The sequence below is a fragment of the Alnus glutinosa genome, chromosome 13, assembly GCF_958979055.1.
Source record: "Alnus glutinosa chromosome 13, dhAlnGlut1.1, whole genome shotgun sequence".
In the NCBI taxonomy this organism is placed as follows: Eukaryota; Viridiplantae; Streptophyta; class Magnoliopsida; order Fagales; family Betulaceae; genus Alnus; species Alnus glutinosa.
This window is the reverse complement of record NC_084898.1, coordinates 3,124,103-3,146,216: the sequence shown is the minus strand read 5'-3', so window position 1 is coordinate 3,146,216 and position 22,114 is coordinate 3,124,103. Positions and strand designations below refer to the sequence as shown.

Below are 22,114 nucleotides of genomic sequence, written 5' to 3'. Positions count from 1 at the left end.
AATTAATATCCAATATGTGAGGAAGACAAAATGAGAAAGGCTTGTGTTTCCGAAGACTTAAAATTTAAAGTAACTTTTAGGACATCCTTGGTTGACAAGTATTTTTCAAACACTTTTTAAATACTGTATTTAGAATTTAAATTCTATTCAGATTTTATTCAATTTTTTTTTTTAATTATCTCAGGTTTTCTAAATCATCCAAACATAATTTTAGAAAAATAAATTATCTTAGTATTCACAATTATTCAAAAAAAAAAAAAAAAAAATTACACACCCAAACGAACCCTTAAGTTTACAAATAACTCGATTAGCAAATGACTCTATTATTTGAGTTGTCAAATGATCACCATGATGTATTTCATTTTTCAAATGTTGGTCCAATAACCCAATAATTGGAATATTTTAGCCAGAGTAATGCTAGGACTACAATTATTTTCTGGCTTATTGACATATGTCAACATGTAATTGGAGCAACATTAATGACTTCAAATTTTTTTAACATCCTTTAATCATATGCTGAAAGTTATAAAAGAATTGTAAAGGAGATTTAGGTTTAGCATTTTTCTTCCAGCCAAAATTAACCCAATAGAAGGTGATGGGAAATTTGAATCAATCAACATTAATTCAAATAAATTTGAAATCCATTACAAAATGGAGAGAAATCTCTAAAGAAAGGTTTCAATGTTGATTGATAAAATAATAATAAAATACCAAAAGGCCCAAAACACAAGGCCAAATTTGACAAAGAAGTACTAGAAAGAAAAGGAAAATGCTTTCTGAAAAATGTTAAACAAATAGGCTAATGGATGTAAGTTCAAATTCGACTTTCTGATGCATTCGAAAACGATGGATAGATATAAGTAAAAACATATTCTGCACGATTGGATCATAACATGACAAACCACTATTTGTTAAACAATGTGATGCAGCGGCTCTAGATTGCCACACGATTGATCAACAGAAATTCTAACTAACAGCTCACAAACATGCAAGAACACAATAAGAGAACCTTGAGAAATCTCATCTCAGAAAAGAAAGGGGCCGTAGGGCAATTTTTATTCAATAATTAATGACTAACATCCTTACAAACACTCCCTAGTCTCCCTTATATAGGAATCACAAGGGAATAACAAAACCTACTAGTACTCGTAAACCCTTAGGGCCAAGCCCCTTATTAACTGACATAACATAACTAAGAAACATGATGCAGAAAGTTACTTGTAACCCAAGTAATTAAACTTATTCATTCAACCCACACAGCCTTATATGGTCCCTCATCACAATGGGTAGAAGCACCCTCTTCAATGGAGAACTTAAATTGGAGTAAAGTGCTATTCATTCTGGAATGTGTATCATCAAGTAGATTAGATAGTGAGATTTTTTATAAGGATATGTTTTGGATCATCGGGTTGAAATGTCCCTATCACATACCCGCCCACGTCTGGGAATGTCTCACAGCCATGAAGAGGCTTCACTTTGCCTGTTCGATCAACGTTCACTGGATACCTTAATAGGTGACCCTTCATTTCTGTTACCTTATCAGCTGCATATTGTCTCCAATTGAGCTCGCTCATGAGCCGTACCCGTTTCACACATTCAAGGCTCTCTGGTTGCTTGAAGCAATCCTCCTGCACTCCAGTGTGCTCTGCCCATAATGACATTCTGTATCCATAGATCTGTACCCATATATTAGTAGATAGTCATGCATTATTGAAATATTGTAATATAACGACAACAACGTTGATCATCTATAATGGCACGATGTGTAACACTTCAGTTTTACATTGGGAAGATCAATAGTCCACGCAAAATGTACCTCCTTTGTATACCCTAAACACCTCAAGTTGTGTAACACCCCAGTGTAACAACCAAACAGTAATTTCGATAAACGTTCACCAGTAATGTACCTCGTGTAAAACATTACTCAAGTAATCTTGCAATGAATTACTATTTATTATGCCAAAAGAATCTTTCCCAACTTTCGCGGAACTTCATGGAATGATTTTTTCCCTATTCTAGTGACATTCTGGTTCACTTAGTGCCTTTGTCATATATACATATAGACAGACATATCTAGTGGCAAGCAGGGATTCCTTAATTATTTCCCTTACCTGCCTGATTACATTCTTAAAAGTACGCATCCTTTTTGGATTATGTCTCAAAAGCATGAACTGGAAATGGAACTCAGGCAAAATTAACCTTAAACATTGCTGGGTGAGTAGCAACACTGAAATCAATAGTCTTTCGCAAGCCTCAAAAAAATTATTCTTGAAAGGAGTAATGCTACACACACTCCCACTTCTACACTCCCTGACGTGACTTTTAAAATTACAATTAGATCAAAATCGAGTAATCATCAATTTCAAATCTAATGGTGATGTTAAAATCCATGTCAGGAAGTGTGAGAGTGGGAGCATATATGGCATTACTCTTTGTGGCTTTGATAAAAAGAAATTGAGACAACCAAACAGTAGTACCCAAACAGTGTGGGAGTGGGTGTATATGTAGCATTACTCTTTTTGGCTCATGAAATCTCAATGTTTATACAATCATCAAAAATTACTCAGGTAATCTTGCAATGAATTACTATTTATTATGCCCACAGAATCTTCCCCAAAAACTTTCATGGAATACTAGTGACATTCTGGCTCACTTTTAGTGTCTTTGTCATATGCATATAGACAGACATATCCAGTGGCAAGGTAAATGCAGAAAGTTCTATTTTGTTAGGCTTACCTGTCCATGTGGACTAGAAAGTTTTCTTTCCCATGTATGATTAGGCTGATATGCACCAATTGCTATTTCAGTGTCTCTGATGCCTTCCATTGACCGCTGGTTGATATTTGCAGACCCCAGTATGACATACTCATCATCCACAATCATTCCTTTTGAGTGGACATAAATCATAAAACGCCTACTCTTCTCAGGAAGAGCCTAGGTTACCAACATATATACAGAACATCGCAAGACAGAAAAAGGTGAAAGAATGATAAACGGTAAATGGAAACATAACATTTGAAAAAGAGAAAGCTGAAACGGCACTCGGGCAGATAAGGGAAATACTTGAGGAGTCATTGCAGCAGTTGAATTTTTCGCTTCTAAATTGTCTTCCCCGTCTAGTGCCTCACGATTGCCAAGGCAAAAGAAATTCAAATAGTCTTGTGGCTCATACTTGTTCTCAAGTCCAACCTCCTTTAAAGCCTTGTAAATCATTTCATACATCATTTGCATTGTTTTATGCTGCAGCAGTCAAAGAATGAAACTATATAGGTGGAAAAGATGTTGCAATAAACCCACAAATAATGTCTTAAGCATCAATGTTGCCTTCTTAACTGGTAGATATGATAATAGATAAGAGAAGAATGATGTACCTGCCAATAGAGAATCTGCTGAGTGACGATGCTTGAAGGATCACCTTCTGGCCACATTGGGATAATAATATATGCAGAGAATCTCTCATTCGCTTTTATTTTGTTGGCAATTTTGAGAGCAATTTCCATTGGTATTAAATTGTTTGCACCTGCAGAGAATGATCGAGATATATTTTCATGATATATATATTTCCCATTGTCATGCTGTCGAGTGTCAAGAAAATTTCGAGAAAGGAAAAAAGTAGTAAAGGTGATCCTTATACCAACATGTTCTAGAGTTACAGAACACTATCTACTGTTCCTTTATTCTTAATCTCATGTATTATAGAAGCCCTCACCTAAATCTTTGTGAGAATCCCAGTTGTATGACGATCCGAGGAAGTACTGGTTCTCAATATAAATGAATTTTTGGGCAGCACGGATTGCCTTCACATATGCTGTATGTATGCTCATGTCTATCAGTACATTCTTCCCGCATACAAGATTCTGTTACAAGAATGTTAAAACATTAGTCCATCAACCTTCTTTCTGAACAAAATCAAAAGCACTGTTTTTATAATCAAGCTAAAAAAGCCAAAGATTTTCCTTACCATTTTCGTAGCATCTTTAGGGTCATTCGGAAATCCTTCCACAGAATTTGAATCAATTGAACGAAAAACCTTCACTTGCGGAAAATTTTACAAAAATAATGCAAGAAATAAACCATATTGGGAAAAGATCAAGAACTGAAAAATCTAACTCCAATAGAGGATTGACATCCAATATACCTACCTGTACATGCCAATCCTCTTGATCATTTTGACTTTGGTAAGTAATATCTGCAATCCCAATGATGTCAGTAATTCTTTCAATCCTGAGTAGTGCATCATCATGATGTGATGATGCTTTTAGTAGCCTACGAATTCCATGGAGTTTTGATTCCCTTAACCAGCGCTCCTCAAAATTGGTGAGGATGTCATATGCAGCAGGACCATCAATAAGAGAATGCAAATCATGCCATGGTTGTCTTGGACAACCAACAGGAGCCCCCTGTTTAAGTTACAAATCAAATATGTTAAAATGGGGTTCATCATTAGAATTTAATGCTCCGTTTGTTTTAACATAAAATATTTTTTGAAATCTTTTTCTCATTTTTTGGTGTTTGGTAAAAAAAAATTATGGTCAAACTGAAAATATTTTTGGTTTAACCATAAACATTTTACTTGCTTGTGGCTTTCAAAAAATATGCAAATCATCCCCTTCAGATTACACATCACCAATTGCTAAGGTTGTAATAGAGCCGAGCTAAGTATTGAATGTTTAAGCTCGATTTGTTTAATTCTTTTCAAACACGAGCCGAGCTCAAGCTTATTATTGAGCTAAATAATCTGTTCAAACTTTGTTCATTTATTTTTGGAACGAATTCGAGCTTGTTTATAAGATACTCAATTAAAATTTTCACTCTATATATAAAGTAAATGTCATGATTGTTAATTTTTATTTTTATTTTTTGTAAATTTATACTAATTATTAGTTATTTAATTAGGGTGAAAAATCGTTATTTGAGTAATTTGAGAAATTAACTCAAATTGTGAACACTCTAATCTCGAGTTTATATGTTAATCTTATTACACACAAACATATAAATACATACACATAAACTCACTCGTATACATACATATATATTCATATCCACCTTGATACAGGAGGAAATTAGGCATAAGATTTGAAGATTATTTTTTGAATAAGAAGAGCACAAGAATTGAAAGAATCATACAAAATGTTTGAAGATCATTTTTATAATAATATATTTAATTTACTTTTTGTACAATTTTTTTTTTCTTTGTCTCCAAGTTTAGGGTTATTTTTTTGTATTTTTATTTCATTCTTTTTCCCCAAGTAATCTGTTTGGAAAATACCCAAATTTTGCCTATATAAAGGTAGGTTTGTATCATTTTGAAATGAAGTTTTGAAGTATCAATTAAATTTTAGTCTTTAAAAGTTATTTCTCTATTTGCTTATTTAGAGCAATTAAAGTCTTTCTTTTCTCTATTTAATATTTTATCTCTTCTTGAATTCCCTTTTAAATCTTCAATTGATAGCTTTTGATGTTATCATATAATGTCAGAACAATCTGAGTTCTTCCCGACATTAGTTGGTATCATAGCTTAGCACTTTCTTGGGATGATTTTGTTTCATCAGTTTTCATGATTGGTGGTCGTTGGTGTAGTTGGCGTGGACAGGGTCGGAATGAGGAAGTGTCCTACAATGAACACATAGTACAAGATGTGATGATTGCAAATTTGCAGAGGCAGGTTACGGAGTTAACACAACGTTTAGTAGTGCAAAACATGGAGACGTATCAAGATTTTGACGATTGAAATTCAAAATCAAATTTCGAGAATCCGTATCACAATCCTGTTTTGATTCGAGAACAATGTGGTCTGGGTGAAGAGTTTTAATATGAAGAAGACGTTGAAGATCATTTTTCAATATTTTATAAATTGGAATTATCTGCTAACTTATGATACATATGCCAATGATGAAGATCTTATAGATCAAGGTAAGTTTTTTGTCATATGGTCAAGAAGTTGAAAAAAGTGGATATCATGTGTTTGATAAAAGTTCAAAAAGTAAAATATTTCAATGGGGTCTTGAGAATATTAATTATGTTGATTTTATTGGGATTGAAAAATTTTGTCAAATTTTCCTAAACAAAATCTTGATGTTAATTTTGGCATGTTAGAAGGAAATTTGATTTTTTGTAGTTAAAAAAGAATTGAAAATTTATGAAAAAATTTTATGGAGTGTGAAAAATTTATGACAATCAATCAAAAGCTTGAGAAAATAATTTTATCTCAAGTTGGTACGAGTAGTCCCTAAGGGGTAGCTCAATTGACTGGGGACCACGCTTCATAAAACGGAGGTCACTAGTTCGAATTCATCTTCCTCCCTCTTGTGTAGACATGTCAAATATATATATATATACACACACAACAGTTCTCATTATAAAATTGAAAATAATAAAAATGAAATTATACGACCTTATATGAGTCAAGTCAAGCTTATAACAGTTCGGCTCGTTTGACAAACAAGCTAGCCTAAAATTTTGTTTATTAAAGAGCATTTATAGCAGCTTCTTTAGCATTCCTAATAGCCTCATCAAAATAACTTTTTAGTTAATGTGATGAGTCAATTTGATGAAAACACTAAAAAACTACTCCAGCAACCTCACTATTTTAACAAAAAAGTTTTGATGAGTGAAATTACTCACCAATTCTGATGAGTAATATTCACTCACCAATTTTGTTTTACATTTCTTTCTCACATGATCAGCACACTTTTTTCCTTTTTTTCTTTCATAATAATGTCCTTATTTCATGGACACGAAAGATTATTTGTAAAAAGATTAAATAGAGAAAGAATAAAAAAAAATATTATTTAAATGAAATAGTAATAGTGAATTGTTAAAATAGTGGGGCTGCTAAAAGAAATTTAAAAAGTGGCTTACCAGAATAGAGAAAAGTGATTTTTAACTGCTTTGGTGAGTAAAATTTGATGAGGCTATTAAAAATACTTTTATAATGAGTTTATTTCCTAAATTTTAGGAAATTTCTTAAGAAAATCACAAAAATCTATTTTTTTTAATATGCTACGGTGGTTGTCGATGCATAGAAAAGTACTGTAGCATTCCTCTCTCTCTCCCCTCATGCGCACATGTCCCCAACCGACTCTCCCTCTCCACCACAGACTAGAGCATGGACCCAGACAAGAAGACCCTACCCACCACCGCCGGCGAGGAATGCGGCGACGCCGGGATATGGGAGGGCTTCGACCGGAACTTTCAGCAGGTGCAAAGCCTGCTGGACCAGAACCGAGCACTGATCCAATAGGTGAACGAGAACCACCGACCTCTCCTCCAACTTCTTGGCCTTGTTCCACCAACGCGCCTCTGCCAAAACCCCTAATTGGTCAGGTTCTTGGATGCACATCCCGAGCTCTCGACGACAAATGAGCAGCAACTGTTCTCTTCGTCGCTTCTTTGGTACGCATTGGACCGTATCGTGTGCATCGACCGGCCCATGCTATGTCGGTGAACTTTCGGCGAATACAAGTTTTGGGCTAGAGGAAAACGGTTGGAGCTCGAATGGGAGTCTTCTATAGATCGAAACCATTTTCGTTTTGGTATGAATCAGAGTACAAGCCTCTCTGTTAGTCTGAAGAATTTGGTAAAGAAGATTTCACCATTGAGAGGGACAAGAAAGGTTAGGGAAGAAGATGAAGGCAATTGGAGAAATCTGAAATTTTGGTATCAAATTCTGATACCAAAATCTGATTTTTTTTTATTTTTATTTTTTATATTCGAACAAAGAAATCGTGGAATGAGCTAGGTAGAATTTTCGAACGGGGAGGGAGAGGAAGTATTGTTTAATGAATTAAATAGATAAAAATAAAAAGGAAAAAGTTTTTTTTTTTTTTTTGATATGTCCACACAAAAGGGAAGAGAGAGATTCGAACTAGTGATCTCCGCTACATAAAGCGCGGTCCCATTCCTACCAGATTGAGCTACCCTTTAGAAACATTTAGTATTCACGTATTACTCTCTATGCCCAATAGATCAAATATGTGACTTGTTCCCACCATAAATATTCATCATATTTGCCAGATATTTCATAGGAGAATATTAAGATTCCCAAATATGGATCAACTACAATAAGACAAATTGAGAAAATTAATTAAATGATTTACCTTGAAGGTAGGGTTATGATAGTCGTCTTTGTGCACTGTTTGTAAAGTCCTGAAAAGAGGATGTTTTGGAGTGTCATGTCGGCCCAAAGATAGATCAAGACCTCCGACAAATGCCACGATCTTTCTTTTATGGTTATCACCTGCATCAGCATCCACAATCACTATTTTCTGATGATGGGTATAGATTACGCCATCTCCCAGCTGACAATCAAAAAGAAAAATGGCATTTACAACATGTTAGTACTGTAGCTGAAAATAACAGATTACTTGAACCGCCGATATATAATAAGATAAATTTATTTGGCAATGGGTCAACTATATTGTTTTTAACTTGCTCAACTTTCAACAGGATCATAAAGGTTTAATTGTTCAAAGTCTTATTAAAACAAAAGATGCTCGAAAAATATTAGCCAACAACATATATAAAGTGGGACAAAAAGTTTCAGTATGCATTTCCTCTTAATTTGTTCTCATAATTAAACAGCACTTCTAGTAACTAAAATGCAAATCTTCATCCAAGAAATTGCAGCATCAAGTAACATTATGAGATACAAATATATAGGCTAATATAGCTGTTCCTTCAAAGAAACGGCATGTAGGTTAAAAAAAAAAATGGATAAAGAGATGGCGCTTTATCCATATCCAACCTTCTTGGCCCAGTTATGACATTTTCTACCAGATCGAGGGCACAAACGCACTATCACCGAAGAGTGCTTGAAAAAACTGCGAGTCTGCTCATCATAGGTTTCCATTTTGCCCATCTGCACGTACATTATAGCTAGAAATCAATGAATACGTACAAATAACTACTTGATGCAATTAAGAAAGACACGGGTGGACAAAGAGAGAGAGAAAAAAAAAAAAAAAATCAAATTTCCTTGAATAAAGATTACAGAAAACTAAACAATCATAAGCGACTTGGGGACCATGCAACACGAAAAGAATAGAGCAAAAGACAATAACAGAAAGGTTGCAAACAAATATCAACTGCATATATAATACGTTGTTTTTTGGTAATTGAAATTTAGACAGAATTTAGAAAGCTTATTTGAGTGACCGTTCGGACATAAAGATTGCAGATCCAAGAAACAAAAAATTATAATGGCAGATGTTGGAACAAGTGGCTCATATTCTAAGCGACCGTTCGGACTGCTTGAGGAAGCATCTGGACGCCCTCCAGTGTTCGGTGAAGTGTCCAAACGGTTCAGTAGACAGCAACGACAGGGAAATCATGTTCGCTCATGTCCGGACATCTTAGGGACATGACCCACAAAGAGCACCTGTTCGATGTGGTGTCCAAACATGAATGCGATGGCTGTGAACAGTGAAGACCTAATGTAGCTATTCAGGCGCTAGTGTGTAGCCGTCCGAACGCGCATTAGGGAAAACGCGGATTAGTGCAAGGTTTGCTGGGGGTTTTTTGGGGATGGCATGGATTACTATATATATGTTGTATTGTAACCCACAACAGACATATTATTGAATATAGCCGTACTCACTCCTGCGGACCTAGGCAAATTGCCGAGCCACGTAAATACTGTATCTTCTCTCTTTTATCTTCTTCTTTGTTCTCATATTATTCATCATTAGTTGTGTGCACGATAACAACAAATCACAACAATTGGTATCAGAGCCAATTTATATGGGAAGAAGCCAGATGATATGGCAGACATAGATTGAAAGGAGCTCGAGGTGGCAAACATTCGCACAAGGTGGAGATCGTTGGAACAAGTGGTTCATATTCTGAGCGACTGTCCGGACGGCTTGAGAAAGCGTCTGGACGCTCTTCAGTGTTCGGCGAAGTGTTCGAACAGTTCAACAGACAGCAACCATAGAGAATTCATGTTCGCTCAGGTGTTCGGACATCCCAGGGGACACGACCCACGGAGAGCACCTGTTCAATGTGGTGTTCGAACAAGAATGCAATAGCTACGAACGATGAAGGCCTAATGTAGCCGTCCGGACGAGCGTCAAGGAAAACATGGATTACTGCTAGGTTTTTTGGGGATGGCAGTGATTACTATATATATATGTTGTATTGTAACCCAGAACAGACAGATTATTGAATATAGTCGCACTTCTGTAGACTTAGGCAAATTGCTGAATCATGTAAATACTATGTCCTCTCTCTCTTTTATCTTCTTCTTTGTTCTCATATTATTCATCACTGGTTGTGTGCACAGTAGTAGCAAATCACAACAGTAGAGACATTCACTCATGAACATTTTAGTATTTGAATTTAAAAATTAAAACCAGCATAGTGTAGAATGATATTTGAGCCCAAATTATGCTATAGAATAGAGTAGTGGAGACATATAAAATTAAAATCTCTCAAGTTTCTTACTGTTTTATATCCCAAAATGCTGTGAGAAGTAGGATCATCCCATACGAGGAGCAGCACCCTTACACCTTGCTGCGACTTGGTCTTGAGAAGATCCCCCAACATGCTAACAGTTGCTCCATTACTATCTCGAATCAGTCTGACATTGTGGTTCACCGACCACCCTGAAATGTATATCAAACGACTTGCGTGAGTTATTGCTTGAAAGATGTCATGCCAACAATTCCCCTGCACATACTGAACACCACCATCAAGCTCCAAAGTGGGAAGGCAACCATCAATATCATGACCATGGGCATCTTGATAGAGTGTCAATTTTCCACCTCTCCTAAGTGGAAAGTAGGTACCAGGGACACCTTGGTGATCAGGAGCTGAACCTACTCCATGATAAAGGTTCATGAGTTTGTCCACTTGTGTGTACTGAATCGATAAACACAAGACAGCACCAGCCTTACAAGGCTCCCCGCTATCACGGAGGATGGGGAAGGTTCCCTCGATCTTCATGCCAGAGCATAATTGCTCTATTGGGATTCCCACAGCACCCATAATTTGGGAATCAACAACATCATTGTCTTTGACAACGAAACGCACTTCTGCAGCATAATGTGCAACAGGAACATTAAAATGCTGCATCCAAACAGGGTTCTCGCTGTTACTAACCACAAAAGTCCTCACGATTGTAGCATCTGATACTGATACTGTGACATAGGGATCACTGGTTATCGTCTTTGACATATGCCCTTCTATTTTGCTGCCAACCTTAGGTAATTTCAAAAGCGCGCGACCTAGTCTGTTATGCTCCCCATTGACTTTCGAATACATGTCCACAAATGTTTTATGGACCATATCCTTGTTAGGAAGGTTATTGGCCTCCCTGACCCAAATATCTAAGTTCCCATGTAACAGAAAAACCTTGATAGAATCCTTGCTGGACTGAAATGGCACAGCTTGTTGACCCTGAGCATGGTTTGAGCCCCCAAATGACAGAGATTCATCATCAGCATGGTGAGCCATATCACAATAAATCCTTCACCACTTCCAATGCTTGAATTTTATGGAACACTCATATGTCTCAAAGTAGCCTGAATGAGAATATATCGCAGAGCTCATTGCCTGGTTATTCAATACGAAAGCTATAATTGAAACTGAAATGTTTTGGTCAAGCCCACCATGGAAATAGCCCTTCCCTAGTTGACACTATCTGACAATTGGCCAAGGGAAGGTTGCATCTAATAAGTCTAAGTCAAAGTCACGTCCTTTTGTCGTTTCTTTGTAGACATTTCATGTTCGGTTTTTTTAATGTACAAAACAGAAATAACAACATTGCTGCATCTAATTAGTCTAAGTCAAAGTCACATCCACTAGTCGTTTCCTTATAGATATTTTGTAAAGATTAGGAAAAATTAATAAGAATTTAACATTTAATAAATAGATGGGACAAATAAGTATTCTAAGTAATAATATTTATGTTCAGTAAATAAAATAAGTTCGGGTTAAAATATGAGAACTAAAGTAATAATAATATTGGGTCCTAATAGAGTAAATAAATAATAAATTGAATGGACTAAATGTAATTAAAATGAATGTAGAGTTACACACTAATTACCAAATGATAAAAATAAAATAAGATGGGGTCTTACTATAATTTATTATAATTGAAAGGGTTTTTAATAAAAAAAAAAACTTAACTTACCACATGTCACTACTTAGATTGATTAGGAAAAGATTATATTATGCTCTCTCAACCGACCTCAAGATGATACACTACAACCCATCTCTTTTCTCCCTTTTCTCTTTCTCCCTTGTCCGGATACCCCTCACTCCCTCACCACTCATTTTTCTCTTCTTTCTTTTTCTTCTCCCATCCGACGCCTTTTCTCTCTTTCTCTTCTCTTCTCTTCTTCCACCCGACACCATCATCTCCCTCTCCTCTTCTCTTTGTTCACACGTTCCCAGCCCATCTCCCCTCTTTCATCATCTTTCTCTCTTCATCTAGCACCCATACACAACGCAGATGACAACTCGGGAGAGAGATGATCGAGATTGAGAGAGAGATGAGTCGAGAGAGACACCCGTGAATGAGAGAGCTCGTGATAGTGAGAGCCACCGCATGGAAGAGCGCTTAAGAACTGTGATTTTCGTGGGGTTAAGCTGCTGGAAATAGAATCAAAAAAATTGGTAAAAGTCCCTAACCCTATTTCTTTGTATTTTAGATTACCCATTGTTTATATAGCATGGAATTCGTATCACATTCTTAGGGTTTTGATTGGGTTTTAGTTTAAGATGAAAACCTAGGGTTTGATTGTGATTTTTGGATTGGATGGCTGTATAGCATTTTTCTTTTAGGGGTTTCGGTTTTGATGAGGTTAGATGGTGATTGATGTTCTAAAATGAGTTGTTGGATTTTTTATTAGGCTTATATTATGTTGCTCTTGGTGGAATATGAATTTAGTGTGGATTTGTAAATTTGATTGATGAGTTTAGTTTAGGATAGAACTTTGAATGGGCTTACATGGTGGATTTGTGGTATTGAGGTGTGTATTTTTGGGGCTTTGCTTAATGGGAATTCCTGGAATTTATGTTTATGGGCAGTAGCTCTTGGGTTGATTTTGATGTGATTTTGGATTATACTAGCCAATGTTTAATGTTCTATATGGGCTGTTAAATATTTGGGTAGATTTCTATAATGATATTCTTATGATAGCCGAATAGAGAGTGATTTTGATGGATGTTTTGGTGAAATTCAAGTATGGTTTTGGAATTGTAAATTGATGATTATGTTAACTTATGATTAATGCTATATTGAAGATTCTTGTTACTTGATTGGAAAGTGATTTTAAAGAGTATTTTATGGAAATCCAAATCTGGAATTGGGAGTTTTTAATTGAGTAATAATGTTGGTTTACGGTTATTTGATGCTCTTGTTTGATAGGAAATTATATATGAATTTGTATTGAGTTGCGAGTATGGTTATCTGATATGTGTTGAGTTAGACTTGTGATCTTGATTTTGGGTTTTTGATGTAAAGTTGATTATTAACCTAAGGATGGGTTGTTAATTGTTGGTAGAGGAAAGGTTTAAAATTGAATGGAGAATTCTTGGTGGAATATAGTTTAGTCGATGATTATAGTTAATCCTTGTGTAGATTGGTTGAGGATTGATTTTCATAGAAAAATTGATGAGTATGTGTTTGGCTTTGGTGAAATTGGATTATGAGCCATCACTACAAAAAAATCGGCATTTTGTGACTTTTTTTTTTTTTTGTGTCGTTTACAACAAGTGACATTAATTTGTGATTTGGCGTTATTTATTTTAAAACGACGTAATTTTCACATACTTTATAGATAAAGGACACAGTTAAAGAATTTAATGTCATTTTTTTTTTTTTTTTTTTATAAACAACATGAATTGAGTAAATTACAATGTTTTTTTACAAGAAATGACATGAATTATTCATGTCTTTTCTTCAAAACGACATGATTTTACGTCCCTTTTAAAAAAAGGACGTGAATTCCTGTCTCTTATAAAAAAACGACGTGAATAATTTCCGTCTTTTCTAAGAAAGGACGCGAATTCCTGTCCCTTATAAAAAAAATGACTTGAATTCGCGTCCCTTTAAAAGAGACGAATAATTTACGTCATTTTTGTTTATCGAAACGACGCAAATAAACACCCTGGTTTTATTCACGTCGTTTTTAAATAGAAATGACACAAACGAAATATTTTGGACTCCTGCCTTGCTTTTCCATTTCCCACGTTTTAGCACAATCACCCTCTCTTTGATTAATATTCACTCTATAGCAATGCTCTGATAGATTGATACTTATTTAGAAAGGAAAAAGACTCCTCCATCTACGTTCACAATCCCTCTCTCTCTCTCTCTCTCTCTCTCTCTCTCTCTCTCTCTCTCTTTTCACAAGGATTGATTGTTTGATCTTTCAGTACTTGATCTCTTCCATCTCAACCACGCTGACCCTATAATAGGCGAGCCCTTACATCTCTTGGTCTCTCGGTCTCAAAATCCCCAATTCTGAAAACCAAATTAGGACGATTGATTTAGCGTTCTGCAATCGAACCAATCTTCCGGTAAATATAGCTTTCTAACTCTAATTTCTAGTTTTGGTCTGTCAGATTGTGTTTGCATTGGTTGGCCTTTTGTGGGGATGGTATGGTTTGGATTTTGGGTTTTTGTTGTTGTTGTTGTTGTGGGTTCGAGTTACATGTACTTATATGTGAGTTTGTTTTTGTGTGTATTTGGTTTATTGGCTTTTGGGTTTTTGAATTTTTGGGTTGTAATTGGGCTTTTCTTTGTAATTTTCTCTATTGTAATTGTGAAAAAGTTGCTCTATTGTATTCTTAGAGGGTGGATATGTACAAAAAATTAGATTAATTTGTCAAATTGTCTTGAGAAAACCCCATAGAAAAATTTACCTATCATATGTTTGATGAAATGTTTAAGTGAGAAATGTGTTTTGTTTCGTTGGGTTCTACTTTATTGTACTCTGTAGTGGTAAATGAAGTTGTGGTTCTTTCTTTTTTGGGGATTCAAAATGATGTTTTTTGAGTGGCAGATGGAGATAAGTCGATATTTGAGGCAGCATGCTTGCACAATAGCTGGAAAGTCTCAGCTTTTTATAAACTCTTATGCTAAAGCTCTTGAGGTATGTGATGTGCAAATTCTAATACTCGCAAGCGTATGAATCGTTTGCAATATAGTGTATGTGCAAGTGCGAGATTGTATCCACAGGGAGTTGTGTTGCAAAAATTAATTTATATTTAAACTAATTCTATTTTAACCTAGTTTCAAATTTTGGGGTTTTGTGAATAAAAGAAAAATAAAATAAAATAAAATAAAACAAAAGAAAATGTACTAAGGTTTTAGAATCCACACCCACCAAATTACAGCAACATATTCTCATGTTCGTCAATACATATACGAAGTTCTCACCGTACAAATCCTATGTATCTTCTACTATGCTTCAAAAATTAATTAAATCATTCAATGAATTCGTTATTTGCACAAATCACAAAAGATATCCAGTTTAAACCGAATCATCAAATGTATCCGTAGAACAAAACACAATGAATATCCAATGTTTTGACAAATGAAAAATCCAAGCAATCAATTAAATGAGACTATCTCAAATCATCACATGTATCCGAAAATCACAATAGATATCCAAGAAATCATCTCAATAATTGAAAAGTAGTAAAACATTGAAAATATTAAACCAAATAAAATTGGATAGCATAAACAAAGGTGAGGTTTCATCCTCAACTTTAGTTGAAAAAATTAGCTACTCATCACTAACAAGAAAATAGTAAATTTTATTAAGAACATAAAAATAAAAACTTACAAAGAATAGAAGCCAAAGAGCCTAGCTGCTGCTATGTACAATGTTGGGATGTTCCTAAGTGGTGCCTAGCAGAGGGTATTTATAGCAGAAGATTAGGTTAAACCTAACTTTTACAAAATGACACCTCTATCCCTCTAAACCCTAATAGGAGAAAAGAACACTAGGGTTTATGGCCATATTTTCAAAATGACACATCTATCCCTCAAAAACCTTAATAAGAGAAAAGAATACTAAGGTTTGAAGTGTCTGCAGCAGTCACGAACAAAGAAATTAGTGTTCTTATATTGCGGGACATTTATGACATAGCAAAAATTTGAATTAGGAAAATTCTATTTCACAATGATTTGTAGCATTTTGAATTACCTTTCCAACTCCACTAATTTCACTTTAATCTAATACTTGAGCTGAAAGTTATGGTCAAAATACTATAACTTGTGCATAACCTGAAATTTAATCCAATCCGATTTTAATTTTCAAAATTTGCATTTTTCACTTTGAAACTATCGTTTTCTCTCCATGATCTGTAAAATACAAAAATACAAAAACTAACAAAAAACATTAAAAAATAACAAAGCTAAAGGTTTAGCAAATGTGAATTGAGGGGTTCAAATATACAATATTTGACACTCATCAGTATGTCTTAGAGGTGATTAAAGGTTTGAATCGTGATAAGGCTCCAGGCTCTGATGGGTTCGCTCTTGCGTTCTTTCAGGATTGTTGGGATGTGATCAAGCCTGATCTCATGGGGGGTTTTCCAGGACTTTCACACTCATAGTAAGTTTGTTAAAAGCATTAATGCCACTTTTTTAGCCTTAATTCCGAAGAAGTTTGGGGCTGTGGATCTTAAAGATTTTCGGCCTCTTGTAAGTGGTGTTTACAAGATCATTGCTAAAGTTCTTGCTAATAGACTCAGAAGGGTTGTGGAGAAGATTATCTCGAATCCCCAAAATGCTTTTGTGAAAGGAAGGCAAATTCTTGATTTTGTCCTTATAGCTAATGAGTGTTTGGATAGTCGCATCAAATCAGGTGAACCAGGGTTACTTTGTAAACTGGATATTGAGAAGGTTTATGATCATGTCAACTAGGATTTCTTATTGTATATGTTGAGAAGATGTGGCTTCGGGGAGAGATGGTGTTCTTGGATAGCGCATTGTATTTCATCGGTCGGTTTTGGTAAATGGCAACCCTTCTGCTTTTTTTAGCAGCTCTCGTAGTCTTAGAAAGGGTGATCCTCTGTCGCCTCTCTTGTTTGTCATTGTGATGGAGGCCTTTAGTAAGTTGTTCTATATTACTGCTCAAAGAGGCTTTCTCTCTGGCTTTTCTGTGGGCTCTAGTAGCAATGGAGTGATTAACATTTCTCATCTGTTATTCGCAGATGATACTTTAGTTTTTTGCAAGGCTAGTCCTGATCATCTTCTCTATCTTCGTACGTTATTACTGTCCTTTGAAATTGTTTCAGGTTTGAAGATTAATTTGGATAAGTCAGTTTTAGTTCCTGTGGGTCTTGTGGATAATGTGGATGATCTTGCTGACATTTTAGGCCGTGGAGTCTCTTCTCTTCCTTTGAAGTACCTTGTTCTTCCGTTGGGGTGCCCTTTTAAGGCTAAGTCTAGCTGGGATGAGGTAGTTGGTAAGATTGAGAGGCGGCTAGCTAGCTGGAAGCGGTTGTATTTTTCGAAGGGTGGCAAAGTTACCCTTATAAAAAGCACTCTCTCTAATCTTCCTACGTACTTTCTTTCTCTACCCCCTATTCCTTCCAGTGTTGTTAGTCGTATAGAGAAGCTACATCGAGATTTGTGATGTCCCACATCGCCTGGGAATGGAGATGTGCTTATATGTATAAATGCACCCTTTATGACACAACGCGTTTTAAAGTCATGATGGCCATGAACCTATCAGAACTCCGCAGTTAAATATGCTTCTGCAAGAGCAATCCCAGGATGGGTGACAATATTGTGTCATTGGGGGTGGGTCGTTACAAATGGTATCAGAGCCATTGTCCAGCCTGAGATAGTGAGAGCGTGCATAAGCCCATGAGGGTCGCCGGCGGGCACTTGCTGGGACGCCAGGAATGGGGTGATCTCATGAAGGTCGCCAGCGGGGACGCTGGGTCCCAAGGGGGGTGATTGTGATGTCCCATATCGCCTGGGAATGGAGATGTGCTTATATGTATAAATGCACTCTTTATGACACAACGCGTTTTAAAGCCGTGATGGCCATGAACCTATCAGAACTCCGCAGTTAAGCGTGCTTCTGCGAGAGCAATCCCAGGATGGGTGACCTCCTGGGAAGTCTGGTTTGGGGAGCCAAAAGCGGACAATATTGTGTCATTGGGGGTGGGTCGTTACAAGATTTCTTGTGGGTTGGCATAGGTGAAGAATTTAAATTTCATCTTGTTAATTGATCCAAGGTCTGTTCTCCTATTTCAAGTGGTAGTTTGGGTATCAGGAATTTGAGGATTTTCAATAAGGCTCTCTTAGGGAAGTGGTTGTAGCGTTATGCCTATCAGAGAGAGACTTGGTAGAAATCTGTTGTGGATCCAAAGTACGGTTCTACTTGGGATGGTTGGTGTTCTTTAGACCCCCCCGGTCACACGGAGTGGGGCTTTGGAAGAATATTAGGAAGGGGTGGAGTTTGCTTTGCAGCCATACTAGACTTATTCTGGGAAATGGATCTAGGATCCGTTTTTGGGATGAAGTGTGGTGTGTTGAGGTGCCTTTTAAGGAAGCTTTCCCAGTTTTGTATGACATTGAGTGTGACAAGGATGCACATGTTGCAGACCATTTGGTGTGGTGAGCGAGTCCTATCGGTGGGATGTTAGCTTCTTCCGAGCGGCCCACGACTGGGAGGTGGATGTTTTGGCCTCATTTTTCTCTTTGCTGTACTCAACCAGCGTGATTTGTGATGGGGAAGATCAGCTCTGGTGGTCTCCTTCTCACAAAGGAAAATTTGATGTTAGATCTTTCTATAAGGCTTTTGCTTGCAAAGAGGCTATTCATTTTTCTTGGAAAAGTATTTGGCGGACCAAGGTTCCCTTGAAAGTGGCTTTCTTTGCTTGGATGACAGCGCAAGGGAAGATCCTCACCTTGGACAATCTCAGAAAGAAGCGTGTCATTGTGATTGATAGATGTTGCATGTGCAAAATGAATGGGGAGTCGGTGGATCACCTTTTTCTCCATTGCGAGGTTGCACGCGCTCTATGGAATGCCATCTTTAGTCGCTTCAGTCCGTTATGCCTCTTCGGGTGGTAGATTTATTCGCTTGCTGGTGGACGCATGGTTGCTCTCAGAGTGCAGCCGTGTGGAAAATGGTCATTTGTTGCCTTTTGTGGTGCTTGTGGAGGGAATGCAATGATAGGCAGTTTGAGGACAAAGAAAGAACCATTGAGGATCTCATTTCCTTTTTCTTTCATTCTTTGTACTCCTGGTCTGCTGCGTTCCTCACACCTTTAGCGTTTAGATTTAATGATTTCCTTGTATTGTTTTCTTCTTCCTCTTAGATGCCTTTCTTGCATACTTTTTGTATACTTGATTATGCTTTGTGTTTTTTAATGATATTTCTCTTACTTATCAAAAATTTACATGAAAAATGGTTTGGATGACTTGTGTGGAAATTCTCGTTCAAGGGGAGTGACAGTGCATTATCTATTCTTGATCTAGCATGGAAAAGGGGTATTGAACCTTTGTTTTCGTTTCTCCCCTTTTTTCAATTATTTTTTGTTCCCTGGAATAGATATGAGAATAAACTCGGTCATAGGCTTTCTTAGAAAGTTAGAATCAGTATTGGTTGAAGTGGATTAACTACTATTCTCAATATAGATCTTAAATTTAGTGGGGATTCTATTCAAACTATTTGTCCAGTTTACCAAATGTTCCTGTTGTTCCATAATCTGGCTTAGTAGGATTGTACTACCTAGCATAATTATGAAGAGAACTTCCATGCATTGTTCTGCACATTATTGTTCGGTTTGTGGTCAACCTTGAGTATTAGAATATGTGAAGAATATCTGAAATTATTGTTTGACAGAATATAACTTGTTGAAGATGGTTCATTTTCTACTTATGTTGTGCATTGAACTATCAAGTATAGGTTGAAAAAAATTATTTGCTAAATTACTAATACTATCCAAGTTAGAAAAGATAAAAACTAACGAATGCTTTGTTTTGGGTGCAAGAGAGAGAACAAAATTAGTGCTCTGTTTTGATCGGCATGTCCTTGTAATTTTCATATAGATTTTATTTCATGTGTCGCACTGATTGTGCTTCATTTTTACCTGATAAGCTTGCTCCAAAAAAAAAAAGTTTAAATTTTACCCCTAAAGGACGTCCCTATCCAACCAAATATTTGGGTGCTCAAGTATCATGTGTTTCTATATTTGCTAGTTATGGTTGGTTTTGAGTTTTGGGAGATGTGTAATTTCCTAGTTTCTGCAATATCAGAAGCACCTATTCATAGTGAAGTCTTCGTAGTAACTTCTATTTCCTTTGTGTTCTTATCAACTTAGAGAGCAACAAACCTTACACTTTGCCTGTAATTTTTTGAGACTTTGTATACGTAGTGAGTTCCTATAGTTCAGTTAAGCTTCAAAACTCACTTTGGTGTTTCATGTTTGTATCATTAGGTAAGATTCTGGTTAATTTTAAGTGCTTATGAATATTGTTTTCATTGTTTTCACTTAGCATATATTGTTTTGACTAGTATTGATTTATTTGACTACTATATGGATGACCCTAACATTTTTTTTTTATTTTTTTTTCTCTCTGACTGTAGGATTTAGAGCAGCTGTTGAATTTCATTGGTGCAGTACAAGATTGATATACAACAGGACGTCAAGCAAAATAATATGGTGTTTTGGTCTTTTTGTAGGTTTTTTTGTAATTAAGGAATTGAAGCAAAGGTACTATATATATGTACATTGCTTTTAGGTGTTTGTTTATTTTGAAACAATGGTTTTTTCAATAGCGTAAATAAAATTGTGCATATATGGTTTTATTTTGGATTTAGTTGAAACATTGTTTGAAGGTATTTGTTAGCAATCTAATGATAGTATTTTGTCCATATGATTTTGTTTTCGATTAAGTTATTTTGCAAATGTTTTATGAGGTGATAATAGATTTTTAAAAAGGGTGAAATTTCATATAATAATCAATTTTTTTTTATTGGGTAAATGACATAATTTTGTGACACTTACATAGAAAATGTCATAAAACTTTTACGTCCTTTATACAGTAGTTTTGTCACAAAATAATGACGTTTACTGTGTAAGCGTCACCAAAAAAACGTGTCCTTTAAAAAAAAGCGACATTATTTGTAATTTATGATGCCTACAGATGAAGTGTCGTTAAAAAATAATTTATGACGCTTGCGGAAGAAGCGTCATGAATTTATGATGCTTACAAAAGAAGCATCATGAAAAAAAAATTTCAGACCCTATTATACACAATGCTTAGCAAACGACGCAAAATAAATGACACCAAGTGATTGGTGACGTTTTTTTAGTAAATAGTGACGTTTAAAAACAATCACCAAATGTCAGTTTTTTTGTAGTGCATGTGGGACCTTGAAAGTGAATGGTGGATTAAGGATGATAATTGTTAAGAGATGTTGGTAGAAGTTATTATTGATTGGGCTATGTAAATTGAAGGTTAATCATGGTAACTCATGGCTAATGCTTTGAGGTGAACTATAGAAAGAGTCTAATAGAATAAAAATGAAATACGTAAGGATTATAGTATGGACATCATAGTTCATGATAAATGAGCTATTAAATTAGTAGGTTAAATAGGATAAATTCCATAATTTAAATTACCTAGATGGTTAGTAGTTAATAAGAGTAAAGTGTTGAATATATTAGTAATTATATTTAGTGGATAAGAAACGAAATAAACTATAAACCCTAAAGCCTATGGTTAATATCAAAAGAGGACAACGATTCTAATAGAGTGTTAAAAGAGCTATAGATTACTCAAATAACCCTAAGTTTGTAAAAATAATTTAGTAAGCATAGAAAGACACATAAATTTTGTATAAATCCATTAGGTGACAACTTAGTACGTAATCCACCTATCCATGTACACTTTAGTATTTTAGTGTATCATTGGATTAGGTTTAAGCGTATATATATATATACACACAAACATATGCATATATATGAGTTAAATATATATTGTTAAGTTAGTAAATAATCAACAAGCCATTAAAAGGATTATCAATGATAATATGATGTAATAATAAAGAGTATACAAATAAATAGTAAATGCATCTTAAAGATAATAAGCGAAATAAAATATGGATCTAAACCTAAATGATAACCTAAT

The 22,114-nt window shown here is 35.5% G+C and overlaps 1 protein-coding gene and 1 long non-coding RNA gene across 2 annotated transcripts; one reads left to right on the top strand and one right to left on the bottom strand.

Moving 5' to 3' along the window:
• Nucleotides 1–1,025: 1,025 nt before the first annotated feature.
• On the bottom strand, nucleotides 1,026–11,496 carry LOC133854706 (phospholipase D gamma 1-like). The gene is made up of 10 exons (XM_062290962.1): nucleotides 10,444–11,496; nucleotides 8,747–8,860; nucleotides 8,100–8,300; nucleotides 4,143–4,400; nucleotides 3,962–4,030; nucleotides 3,710–3,857; nucleotides 3,372–3,520; nucleotides 3,064–3,240; nucleotides 2,737–2,934; nucleotides 1,026–1,676 (listed from the first exon to the last, which is right to left on the bottom strand). The coding sequence occupies exons 1-10, from the start codon at nucleotides 11,452–11,454 to the stop codon at nucleotides 1,365–1,367; spliced, it is 2,637 nt and encodes an 878-aa protein (XP_062146946.1). The 5' UTR covers nucleotides 11,455–11,496; the 3' UTR covers nucleotides 1,026–1,364.
• Nucleotides 11,497–12,221: 725 nt separating this feature from the next.
• On the top strand, nucleotides 12,222–20,778 carry LOC133854708 (uncharacterized). The gene is made up of 3 exons (XR_009896843.1): nucleotides 12,222–12,618; nucleotides 15,012–15,101; nucleotides 20,568–20,778. It is a non-coding gene; the product is annotated as an uncharacterized LOC133854708 (long non-coding RNA).
• Nucleotides 20,779–22,114: the final 1,336 nt, after the last annotated feature.

Excerpts from the sequence above, each read along its gene's own strand:
- LOC133854706 (XM_062290962.1), bottom strand. The coding sequence starts at position 11,454 with ATGGCTCACCATGCTGATGATGAATCTCTGTCATTTGGGGGCTCAAAC. Across the intron at positions 3,858-3,961 it reads CTAAAGATGCTACGAAAATG|AATCTTGTATGCGGGAAGAA; the intron begins GTAAGGAAAATC and ends TTCTTGTAACAG. Across the intron at positions 3,521-3,709 it reads GGATTCTCACAAAGATTTAG|GTGCAAACAATTTAATACCA; the intron begins GTGAGGGCTTCT and ends CATTCTCTGCAG.